The 13317-nt window shown below is 41.4% G+C and overlaps 1 protein-coding gene across 1 annotated transcript; it reads right to left on the bottom strand.

The window, feature by feature from the left end:
- Window positions 1-262: 262 nt before the first annotated feature.
- On the bottom strand, window positions 263-4649 carry LOC103438431 (bZIP transcription factor 17). Its single transcript, XM_008376980.4, has 2 exons — window positions 2690-4649; window positions 263-979 (listed from the first exon to the last, which is right to left on the bottom strand). The coding sequence occupies exons 1-2, from the start codon at window positions 4470-4472 to the stop codon at window positions 537-539; spliced, it is 2226 nt and encodes a 741-aa protein (XP_008375202.3). The 5' UTR covers window positions 4473-4649; the 3' UTR covers window positions 263-536.
- Window positions 4650-13317: the final 8668 nt, after the last annotated feature.

Raw genomic sequence — 13317 nt, 5'->3', positions numbered from 1 at the left:
TGGCAAATATGGAATCCACGTTTATATTAACGTGGCTGTCATATTTGTGCCATGTGACAAAAAAAATTAATTTTTTTAAACATTTAAAATTTAATATAATTAATGAATTTGCTGATGTAGAATCTAGTAAATAAATTTTATTCGAGAAAAAAACTTATGTTGGATTTTATGTGGAGAAAATTAAGTTTTAGGGACTAAAGTTATATCGATTAGGCAGGAAAGGACTAGATTAGTTAAATTAGTTCCTCACACTTCAGAAACGGAGAAAAACTACGAAAATACTTCATCATTAACGATATCAAAAAACAGTACCCGATACGCACGCACACACTACTAATTATAATTATTTTCTTAAACATGTTTTCTTACACCGGAAAGGCATACAACCTAACCTTCCTCAGTAAGTTACAGCCCTCTGTTATGCGGGCAATCAATTCTTCTTCGGTTTACAACATACAAAACCGGGAGGGAGCTTCTAGAATTAGTAGATATAGTTTGTCATCGTCATTCAAAACTCCAAAGCCGCTTCTCCATGTTCAAGTAGTCACCAGGTGAGGACCAGATCGAGGGAGCACGCATGAGTATGTGACATATTTCACGCTGTCTAACAGCACTACAACGAAAATTCGAGAAAGTGACTTCGGCTTGATCATGCCATCGACGTCGATATCACCAGCCTCTCGAGGATCAACGAGAACAGAGACCACCATGGGAGAAACCGATCTATTACCAGGCAGGGAGTTGTTCTGTTGATTTCCCGTCACATTTTCTTCAGTTACGTTATGACCGGATCCAGGAAGGGGAATTGGGAGACCACGGAGGATCCTTCTATTCCTTCCCCTGTTCAGCTCTGTAGTATTCTGACGGTGTTCAGAAGCATTGGAAACTGCAGATGCAGGTATTATACCTCCTGGAGAGGTAGCAGCTGAGACATCGAACTGGAACACTTCAGTGCACATTCCAGAGCTCAACATTGGTCCTGCAGAAAATTTAAGAAATCAATAACGAAGTTCGCAACCAAGTGTTTGACATGAGCACCAACAAATGAAGTACAATGACAGAAGGAATTAGAACAAACATACTAGGACACGGATACAAGGTCATATATAAAAGCATCCTGCAGTTTACCATATAAAATCTTCCAACCATCTGTAAAAAAACACGCAGTACACACTCCAAGCTATGAAACTACGATATTATTCATTTCATATACTTTACTTAACCATTGACCGGAAAAATAAAAACTTTTGCAACTTCAAAATTCTTATTCTGAGACCAACTGTGTGATCTCAAAACCGGGAAAAGAGATCATACGAGAAGATGTGATCCAAAACAAGCACATGTATCGTGAAATATTAAAGAGAAGGAAAACAAAATAGTTGGAGAAAATGTAATTTTATTATAATCATACCACCACGTAGAATATGAATAATAAAACAAATACTTTTTTCTTAAGGAAGATCAAACAAATAATTTAAGTCTTCTTTTGAGGACAAACTGGAACTTGTCAAATTGCCATGCTGGACAACTTCACTTCAAAGCTAAGATGGCCAAAGCAGCCACCCACGACAACTAATCATTCAAATCAAACAGAAAGATTAAATTAATTGTTGATATTTTTTTTTAATTTAAAAATAAAATAAAATAAAAGCTTATGGACCTGAATTTGAATTCAACAAAAAAATTTTGCGGCTGTATGGAAAAGACTACCATGCCTCAATCTTTTTTTTTTTTTTTTTTTTGGGGGTCAAAACTACACCTCAATCTAATTGACAAGATCCTTTGCTATGACAAAAACCAAAGCAGAAAAAGACATGATGCAAATGAAATTTATTACTAGGTGACAGCTAGGGAACTTATTACCTATCCGTAACATCTTAATCTGGGTTGTATGTAGTTTTAATCTAGAGCCTTACTGTAGATATGGACCTTACCAGATGATGGCTAGGGAGCTAATCACCTGTCTGTAAGATATCAATCTAAGAGTGTCAGTAGGCTTGTGTCTGGAGTACTACTATTAATATACACATTGACCTTACTCTATGTTCGACGTCCACATTTTCTAAGATTCAGAATAGAGGCAAGGATGAATAAGCTGTCAGACATACCTCCAAGTATAGTTTAAGCTCAAATCTAAGTTATTAAATGTTGACCTACAACCCAAACAAGGATACTATTATTGCTCCACACACGAACTTCTTGACAAGTAGCTGTAACTAGAACATGGATCCAGACCTCATTATATATGTACAAATAAAATACTAATGCGGGCTCACAGCAACTTTTTCAAAACAGCCAGGCACAAGATGTAAGCTTACTTATGTTATCGATCATAGCAACTCACTTATAGCCTCACACACTTTTTATACATATTGCAAACAAAGTTAGTTTTACTAATACAAAATATAAGGTTCATTTTACGAATTATCAACCCAAAGTAATATTTCCTTGCTAGCATGATTGCGCTAAACTCATATTTAATAATAACTACCAATAGGTCTCATCAAACTCAGCTACACAACTATTAGCCTCATCACCGATTTAAAAAAAAAAATGACTTGCCTTCTTGATACAATAAAAATGCAGGTCAACTAGTCATGACAGCAAACCAACCATAACCGTGTTAGGCATGCACTAAGTACACATATAGAGCTTAATGTAGATGAGAAACCAGATGCAATGTTATTACCTGCAAGACCTTCACGGAACCACTGTTGCAGTTTACCATCAGCTGTAGTTGACTTCATTTGATCTTTTGGAACATCAGTTGAACCAGCTGTAAGAGCCTTGTGTGGTCCAGCAGAATTTCTGTATAAGGGAGCATGAATCCCTCTGTTCCCTCCCGGTTTAGGAATAGCTAATGCTGAAACCAAATCTTTAGCCATAGCCAAACCAGGCTCTTTACTATTCTTCCTTTCAAAAGGCCCACGGGAAGCCATAGCTTTCTCACTGGCCAGGACCGAATGTATAATCAAGTTTCCATCAATCTTGACAAGCTTATCATTTCTTGGAACATACAAAGAAGCAACAAGTGGCTCACTACTAGTATTTTGCAGACGAGCAAATTCATCAGAACCCGGTGTAGCTCGTGACCCTTGTTCTTTCGGCCCATTCCTTGTATGATGACCCTTCTCATGACGAACTTTGTTTGAGACATCGAATTTCCCACCGGATGTTCCTGAACCTATAATTTCTTCAGATCCGTTCAAATGACCATGAACATTCAAAAGCCTCCCTCTGTATTGACCATTAAACCTATCACTAGCATAAGAAGACCCACCAAAACCTCTGTCCATTACATCACTAAAGTTAACATTCACCATAGGAACAAGCCCACCAAAAAGCAAGATAAAAAACAATAGACCCAGAAAACTAACGCTAGCAACCTTCTTAGTTCTACCCTCACTCTTCTTACTGTCCGACTTTCTGGACTTGGGCGCAGCTGCTGGCTGCTGGGATTTCAATCTAGGAATGGGTACCAAAAGGGACTGGGACCCTTGTGGGTTCACAACATAGGGCGAATATGGCATCCATGGATAAGGCATCGGTGGCATGGGAGGATGCAGGTGCATCCCTAAATGTGATGGCGGTGGCGGACTGCTCAATTGCTGCTTCAAAGTAGCATTCTCGGCAATAACATAAGAAATCCTATTGTTCAAATCAGCAATAGTTGAATGCATAGCCCTCACCTTGTCCTCAAGCTCCTCCACATAATGCTTTTTCCTCTGCCTAGAAAGCTGAGCACTTTCTCTGTTCCGTATCAATCTCGCCTTCCTCTTGTCGTCCTCGTCATTCGCACTCGCACTCACATTCACAGAAGCGGCATTGTTGTTGTTGTTGTTCTCCGACCTCCGATACTTGGCACTTCGCGACTCCGCGTTGCCTTCGTCGCTCTCTTTCTTCCTTTTCACAAGGTAATTTTTTGCCAATTCGTCCTCCACCTTAACCTTCTCATCATCCGAATTGCCCGAATGTGAATTCGAGTCCACCGCCTCGGAAATCCCAGAGCCCTGAGACGACGCAGGCCCATCGGAATTCTCCGAACACTCATTTGACGAGGCCGGACAATTCAGAAACCTGGAAATGTCCAAAGCCCCCTTATCATCGCCGGAAACCGAAATCGCGGAGCTACCCGATTCAGGAGACCCCGAATTCAACGCAGCCGCGCTGGGATCTAAGCCGTCGGGGACGAGGAAGTCCTCGGCCTCCGACGGGAGGTAGAGGTCGTCCAAGTCGTCGAAGGTAAGCTCGAACTCGCAATTTCCATCATCACCGAACCCAAAGCCGAGATCGGACATGAATGGGTCGTCGGAGGGCACAGCGCCGGCAGCCATCCCGTTGTCCGATGAGAAAAATTCAGGGTCGAGAGGAGGGATCCCGAGTGACTCCATATCGGAATTGAATTTGAAATCGGTACGATCCGGATGATTAGTCGAGTTGTGGCCGGAGTGCGGTTCCGCCGGCAGTGCCATCTTAGGGTTTTCAGAGAGGTTTCTCTGAAAATTTAGAGAGAGAAATAGAGAGAGAGCGAGAGAGAGAGGTGGGAGACGAAGACTGAGAGAATTAGGACGACGAAGAGTATTTTGATTTGGCTAAACCATTTCGGACGAAAAGCGGAAAGAAATGAGGGGGTTTTAATTTTTAGAATTAAACCCCAACGGTTTTAAGTTTTTATTATTTAATAGAATTTTTCAGATTTGGTTACCAATTTACTTTTCAGATTTGGTTATTAAATTACTTATCATTTTTAGTTACTAAATTAAAGGGTTTATTTTTTATTCGCTTCCTTCTCAAGTAGTGTAATATATATTATTTTATTTGTTATTATTTGGTGAATTTAAATTATAAAATTTTTGTTTATCTGTTATATAAATTTTAAAATTTAACCATAACGTGTCTAGCGGGTGTGAGAAAAATATATTCCAAATTAAAAGAAAATTGAGATTTTAATCCAAAAGGAGTTGCCACGTGTATCGGGGTGTTGTGTCTCGAAACTTCCTCTTCCTTTTTTTCTTCGTTGACGCGGGAGGGTCTTTTGATCTTTTGCTTTACGTTTTGTTTCTTCAACAGTCTTTTGCCTTGCCTTATGAGTCAAGCTATTAGATCCATACGTTTGTATGTATAGGAAAATTTTTAGTTGTGACGGAAATACGGATGATACACCACATATTTTTATACAAGTGACGGAAAATTTTAATTTTTAAATTATTAACCTTTTAACCCACATAACCCACCATTTATATAGAGACACGTGATGTACCACTTCGTGTGACGGGAACACTAAAAACTCTCTCGTATGGATATGGAGTAGTGGTGTCACAGCCCGTCCCAGAGTTACTAAATACCGAGGACGTGAAATTACTAAAACGCCCTTAAACGGGATTAAGGTGCGTAAATTTGGTATTTGTTTTACACTAAGATCTTAAACTAGGGTTTAGATTTACATTTGTTTGGTCTAATAATTTTGTATTGGACTTAGGTGGGATCCCCACCTCCTGAAATCCCTCCCCAAAACCCGTGGGATGTCTCTCTCTCATCTCCCTTCACTCTCTCTCTCTTTCTTCATTTCAGTATCACTCTCTCTCTCTTACTCTCGAACTCTCTCAAGCTCTCGGACAAACACCAAGAACAATCACAATCCTACACCAACGTCCGATCTAAGATCACCACGACACTCCTTAGGACCTCACGAGCACGGGAATACCAGTTTTAGGTAAGTTCTATTTCGAGAACCCTAGTTTTAAAACACCCCGTGTAATGGCACTGTTCACGAACTTAATTTTGGTTGTGTTTTAGGCTAAACTGAGATCACCACGAGTCTTAGGAAGTTCCAAGGAGGCTCGGAGTGCCTCGTTTGAACAAAATGGACGTCGGGATCGTCGGGTTCGAGTTTGGCCGAAATTGAGGAATTTTGGAAGGTATGATCTAGTTGTTTTTAGGCCCTAAAACCCTTCCAACGTGTTAGTACTTGTTAAATGCTTCATTTTGGTATAAAATGCGAAGAAATTGGTTGAAAAACGAAGGAGAATAGTGGATTTGAAAATTTTCCAGAAACCGGCGAACAGTCGCCGGCGACCGGTGACTCGCCGGAGAAGACAGGGAATCTTCCGTCAAGTTTGACGGAATATTCCGACGCCGTTAGTTAACTTTAACGGAAACCGTTAGTTTTTAACGGAATATACTAGGATTTGACGGAATATTCTCTAACGCCGTTCACTGTAGTCGTCAGTGTGCATGCCACGTGGCCGCGCGTGGGCCGCGCGTAGGTCCGTGCCACGTCAGGCGCGTGGGGGCGCGTGAGGCCTCCAAAAATTATTTTAAAATTATGGGGATGATCCTGAGGTTGTGTAGGTCACTGTGGTATATTCATATACCCAATTTGAGCATCGTATGAAGAATTAATTACCTAGTTTGGTTTAGGTGCGTTAAATGTGCGTTAAATGATTGTTTTAAGTTATTTCACTTCTAGGTGGAACATTTATCGAGGACGAGCACATCCAGGGGCGTCAAGGGGGTTACGACCCGGCGACATACCAGTGAGTGGGCATTTGTTTTTATATATACCTATATACTCGATTTCCCCAGAAATCAAATTTAAATGAAAAGTATATTGAAATGAAATATGATGTGATTGCCATGCATAGAATATTATGGATATTATGAACTGTCGTATGATGCATATATGTATGATGGTGCTGTGGAAGCACAGGTAAGTATTTAATTAATATTATGATGATGATGATGATATATTGAGCTCATATCCTGCACCATGGTTTAGTGCTTATAGTATTCACCGCATCGCACGCTCGCCTTGGATCCAAGTAGATGCTGGTCGTACAGTCCACGCGGAGTGGGTACGACGGGCCAGTCGTAGAGTGTTAGTGAGATTATGACTGGTGGGTGACCTTAGGTTATTGTATACAGATGATTGATGAGAGAAGCACTAGAGCGAATATTACCATGAGTCGTTCAAACTACATTAGGTGGTTCCGACTTATGTGCAGAAGGTCGGACAGGTCACGCGGAGTGACTCCGGCAGAGTGAGATTGATAGATGTTGAGCTCTAGGTTCAATCGTTCAGGGCTATTAGAGGGCCTCCGATTGATTTCTATCTTTTACCTGATTATATTATGTTAATGCATTCATACTAAACTGTTGAAATTGGCATGGTACATTCTTTATTGAATCTGTTATAAGATTGATGATTGAGACAGTTGAGATATATATGCTATATACTATTTTTCTGGGAAAGTATACAGGTTTTCCAAAAAGGGGTTATAATTGTGGATTTATGAAATGATTTGGAAAAGCTTATTTTCGCCCACTCACGTTTTCTGTTTTTCGCCCCTCCAGGTTCTAGTTGATAGTTGAGGCGTTGGTGGCCTACGAGACTGCTTCGGCGTTCTGACAGACTAAATTAATGTAGGATTCACCCGAGGGTGTTGTAAATTAGTTATGTTCCTACTTGACTGCACCTAGATGCTTATGCTCTGTTTATGTGTGTTTAGTACACTCTTATGCACATAGAATGCTAGGTTGTAAATAACTGCAATTAGTGGTTTTCGTTGACTCGTATTTTATTATTAAATCGTTTCCGCTTGCGTTATGGTTACGTCACACTCACGTGACGGCCAGCACGTCCTAGTCTTCGGGTTAGGGTGTGTCAGTTTGGTATCAGAGCATAGGTTGCAGTCCTGTATAACTAATGAGTTCTTTATTTGATTTTTGGATGTTTCTGTCAGAATTATGCCGCCTCGTAGAGATCCTCGCCGTGCTGCTGAGCCTAATTTCCCCGATATAACTCAGTTAGGGGCAGCAATGGCTCAAGCTTTTCAGGCTAATATCCGTCCTCCTCAGAGAACGCCCGTAGAGACGATGTATAATCTGAAATTGGAAACCTTTGAGGGAAATGAAGGTTATGAAGGGGCAGAAAAGTGGTTGGATCGAATTGAGCAGACCTTTCAAGTGATGCAAAGTCAGGGAAACCTGCCAGCTAATAGATGGGTGGAGACCACCACTTGGTTTTTGGGCCGTGAGCCAGCTGCGTGGTGGATAAATTAGTCGAGGCACATGACTCCTGAAAGGGCAGCCGAATGGGAGGTATTTAAAGAAAATTTTATGAAGAGATTTGTTCCTCCGGAATATATAGATCGCAAGAAACAGGAATTCACCAGTCTGAAGCAGAGAAATATGTCTGCACATGAGTACTACAGGAAGTTTACTGATTTATCCCGTTATGATTCTGATTTAGCGGGTAATCAAGCAGAAATGCTTCGTCGTTTCAAGCTAGGATCTAAGAAGAAGTACAGAACGTTTGCCAATGCACTTCCCTGTGCCGATTATCATGAGTATTTTGAGATTCTGGTCAGGATGGAAGACTCTGATAATCTTCCGGACAGTGAGGATGAAGAGGATAAGGGTAATGGTCAGAAGAAAAATGAGAAAGGTAAAGGTGTTTCCATTCCAGGACCTCGTCAGACGCAGAATTTCAAGAAAAGTGGAATGAGTTCGAGTTCTTCCAGTAGTGGATTTAGTGCCACAGGTCCGAGGAGAGGAGGTGGTAGGTTTGGTAATGGACCTAGATTTTCTGGTCAGAGAGGCTTTGGTGATACTGGTAATTCGGGTTCTCCGTTATGTCGCCGTTGTAATTTCCGACATCATGGGGAATGTAGGAGAAGCAGTGGTGCATGCTTTACATGTGGTCAGACAGGACATAGAGCTATGTATTGTCCCCAGAATCAGCAGAGGCCCCAGCAGCCTGTTATGCCAACATCAGCACCGACTCAACAGAACTTTAATTCAGGCAGTTATGGCCAAGGTGGTCGTGGTGGTGCTTATCACTATCAGGGTGATGCTGCTCCTTATGCTCCGGGACAGTATCACTATTCCCAGGATCCTTATTTTCAGAGTGGATATTCTCAGGATCAGGGAGGTTATACTTCATATCCGTCTATGCCAGCTAGCGGATCTCAGTGGTATCAGGGGGGTCAGCCCCAACAGAGCGGAGTTGCTGCTAGTAGTGCAGGGTCGTTTAGGCCGCCTGCCCAGGCAGGTCAAGGACGTACTCATCAGGGACGAGGTAACCAGAGTGGCAGAGGTCGTGGAGGACGACAGCCAGCTCAGGGACGTGTTAACCACATATCGCTGCAAGATGCTCAGAACCATCCAGACTTGATTATGGGTACGTTGAATGTTCTTGGTCATTTTGCTAGAGTCTTGATTGATTGTGGTGCTACACACTCTGTGATTTCTCATACATTTGCTCAAATAACGCAACCTCATCCTTCACCTCTAGGGTTTGATTTAGAGTTTGCTATGCCTAGAGGGGATAAATGTTATGTTGATAGTTTTTACTCTGGGTGTCCAGTGATGGTAGATAATGTCATTATGCCTGCTAATCTTATCCCGTTAGACATCGTGGATTTTGATGTGATTTTAGGGGCGGATTGGTTGCATTATAATCGCGCCCATATAGATTGTTACGGGAAATCAGTTACTTTTCTTCGTCCTGGACTACCCGAGGTTACATTTGTGGGTGAAAGAAGTGGGGTGAGGCATGGTGTTATTTCCGCCATAAGGACAAAGAAATTGTTATCCAAGGGTTGTCAGGGATACTTGGCACATGTGGTTTTGAATGATGTTGATTCCGGTAGTGTGGAGGAAGTCGGAGTAGTCAGACACTATCCTGATGTATTTCCAGATGATTTACCTGGGTTGCCTCCAGATAGAGATGTGGAATTTTCGATTGAATTGCTTCCAGGTACGAATCCTATCTCTTTGACTCCTTATAGAATGGCACCAGCGGAATTAGGAGAGTTGAAAATTCAATTGCAAGAGTTAATTGATAAAGGTTTCATTAAGCCTAGTTCGTCACCTTGGGGAGCTCCAGTGTTGTTTGTAAGAAAGAAAGATGGAACTTTGAGATTGTGCATTGATTACAGGCAATTGAATCGGGTGACGATTAAAAACCGTTATCCCTTGCCTCGTATAGATGATTTGTTTGATCAACTCAAAGGTGCCTGTGTGTTTTCTAAGATCGATTTGAGGTCTGGGTATTATCAATTAAAGATTAAAGATGAGGATGTTCATAAAACAGCTTTCAGGACTCGTTATGGGCATTATGAGTTTTTGGTGATGCCATTTGGATTAACGAATGCTCCTGCAGCTTTCATGAGATTGATGAATGAAGTATTCCAGGAATATCTTGACAAGTTTGTTATTGTTTTTATTGATGACATCCTGGTATATTCTAAGTCGAAATCAGACCATATTCGACATCTTAACTTGGTGTTAAGGAAATTGAGGGAACACCGATTATATGCCAAATTTAGTAAATGTCAATTTTGGCTGGATCAAGTGGCATTTTTGGGACATGTGGTATCAGCTCAGGGAATTCAAGTGGATTCTCAAAAGATAGCAGCAGTGGAAAATTGGGAACAACCTCGAACGGTTACTGAGGTGCGGAGTTTTCTTGGTTTGGCAGGTTATTATAGACGGTTTGTTCAAGACTTTTCTATGATTGCCTTGCCATTAACGAAGTTAACCAGGAAGGATGTTAAGTTTGAATGGGATGAAAGTTGTGAGCAAAGTTTCCAGCAGTTGAAGTATTGCCTTACTCATGCACCTGTGTTAGTACTTCCTGATGATAATGGTAACTTCGAGATCTATAGTGATGCTTCTTTGAATGGTTTGGGTTGTGTTTTGATGCAGCATAGTAGAGTGATTGCCTATGCTTCTAGGCAGTTGAAGACTCATGAAAGAAACTATCCGACTCACGATCTTGAGTTGGCAGCTATTGTGTTTGCTTTGAAGATTTGGAGACATTATCTCTATGGCGAGAAATGTAAGATCTTTACCGATCATAAAAGCCTTCAGTACCTTTTCACTCAGCATGATCTTAATCTTCGTCAGAGAAGATGGTTGGAATTGTTAAGTGATTATGATTGCACGATTGAGTACCATCCGGGTCGTGCAAATGTGGTAGCTGATGCTCTGAGTAGGAAGCCTCAAGGGCGACTTAATGCTTTGTATGCCAGTCGTGTTCCTCTTCTGGCAGAGTTGAGATCTACTGGAGTAGAGTTAGAATTGGAAGAGCAAAGTAAAGCTTTTCTTGCCAATTTTCAAGTCAAGCCAATTTTAATTGATCGGGTGCTTGCAGCTCAATCGTGGGATGAAGAAATTCAAGAATTGATCAATTTAAGAAATGAAGGGAAGAAGAAAGATCTCAAGATCCGAGGATCAGATGGTATGCTTATGCAAGAGAACAGGATGTATGTGCCTAATAATGAGGAACTGAAGAAGGAAATCTTGGATGAAGCACATTGTTCGGCTTATGCTATGCACCCAGGAGGAACTAAAATGTATCATACCATTCGACCATTCTACTATTGGCCGGGTATGAAGAGGGAGATTGCGGAGTATGTTAGTAGGTGTATTGTTTGCCAGCAGGTTAAGGCTGAAAGAAAGAAGCCGTTTGGGAGATTGCAACCACTTCCCGTTCCCCAGTGGAAATGGGAGAATATAACGATGGATTTTGTGTATAAGCTGCCACGTACACAAAATGGTTTTGATGGCATTTGGGTGGTTGTAGATCGACTTACCAAATCAGCACATTTTATTCTAGTAAGGGAGAAGTATTCTTTAAATAAGTTGGCTCAGTTATTCATATCGAAGGTTGTAAAGTATCATGGTGTCCCAGTGAATATTATTTCTGATCGAGATCCAAGATTTACTTCTAAGTTTTGGATAGCTTTCCAAGAAGCTTTGGGTACTAGATTGCTTTACAGTACAGCTTATCATCCACAGACAGATGGTCAGTCAGAGAGAACTATTCAGACACTCGAGGATATGTTGAGATCCTCTGTGATGCAATTTGGTGATTCTTGGCATGATCGCTTGGATTTGATGGAGTTTGCCTACAATAATAGTTTTCATTCGAGTATTGGAATGTCTCCATTTGAAGCACTTTATGGTAAAGCTTGCCGTACGCCATTATGTTGGTCAGAGGTTGGTGAAAGAATACTTGAAGGGCCAGAGATTGTGGATGAGACTACTCAGAATATTCAGGTAATTAAGTCTAACCTGAAAGTGGCCCAGGATAGACAAAAGAGCCTAGCGGATCGACATACCACGGACAGAATGTATAATGTGGGCGACTATGTTTTTCTGAAATTATCGCCTTGGAGAGGTGTGGTTCGCTTTGGGAAGAAAGGAAAGCTAAGTCCCAGGTACATTGGACCTTATGAGATCACTGAGAGGATTGGTGAAGTTGCTTACAGGTTGGAGCTACCTCCAGAGTTGTCTAAGGTACATAATGTGTTCCATGTCTCGATGCTTCGGCATTATGTGTCAGATCCTTCACATGTGATTCCTCCTCAACCATTGGAAATTAATCCGGATTTGACGTACGATGAGGAACCAGTGACTATACTGGATTGGAAAGATAAGACCTTGAGGAATAAGACCGTGAGCTTGGTGAAAGTATTGTGGAGAAACCATTCAGCTGAAGAAGCTACCTGGGAGACAGAAGATCGGATGAGAGATATGTATCCGAGGTTATTCTATGACTTTTGATGTTCTGGTTAGTGATTGGAATTTTGGGGACGAAATTCTATAAGGAGGGGAGATTGTCACAGCCCGTCCCAGAGTTACTAAATACCGAGGACGTGAAATTACTAAAACGCCCTTAAACGGGATTAAGGTGCGTAAATTTGGTATTTGTTTTACACTAAGATCTTAAACTAGGGTTTAGATTTACATTTGTTTGGTCTAATAATTTTGTATTGGACTTAGGTGGGATCCCCACCTCCTGAAATCCCTCCCCAAAACCCGTGGGATGTCTCTCTCTCATCTCCCTTCACTCTCTCTCTCTTTCTTCATTTCAGTATCACTCTCTCTCTCTTACTCTCGAACTCTCTCAAGCTCTCGGACAAACACCAAGAACAATCACAATCCTACACCAACGTCCGATCTAAGATCACCACGACACTCCTTAGGACCTCACGAGCACGGGAATACCAGTTTTAGGTAAGTTCTATTTCGAGAACCCTAGTTTTAAAACACCCCGTGTAATGGCACTGTTCACGAACTTAATTTTGGTTGTGTTTTAGGCTAAACTGAGATCACCACGAGTCTTAGGAAGTTCCAAGGAGGCTCGGAGTGCCTCGTTTGAACAAAATGGACGTCGGGATCGTCGGGTTCGAGTTTGGCCGAAATTGAGGAATTTTGGAAGGTATGATCTAGTTGTTTTTAGGCCCTAAAACCCTTCCAACGTGTTAGTACTTGTTAAATGCTTCATTTTGGTATAAAATGCGAAGA

Source organism: Malus domestica, chromosome 07, assembly GCF_042453785.1.
Source record: "Malus domestica chromosome 07, GDT2T_hap1".
Taxonomy (NCBI): Eukaryota; Viridiplantae; Streptophyta; class Magnoliopsida; order Rosales; family Rosaceae; genus Malus; species Malus domestica.
This window is presented reverse-complemented; position numbering and strand designations above follow the sequence as displayed.

Coding starts and splice junctions, on each gene's coding strand:
- LOC103438431 (XM_008376980.4), bottom strand. CDS start 4,472: ATGGCACTGCCGGCGGAACCGCACTCCGGCCACAACTCGACTAATCAT. Junction 980..2,689: donor GTTCCGTGAAGGTCTTGCAG/GTAATAACATTG, acceptor AATTTTCTGCAG/GACCAATGTTGAGCTCTGGA.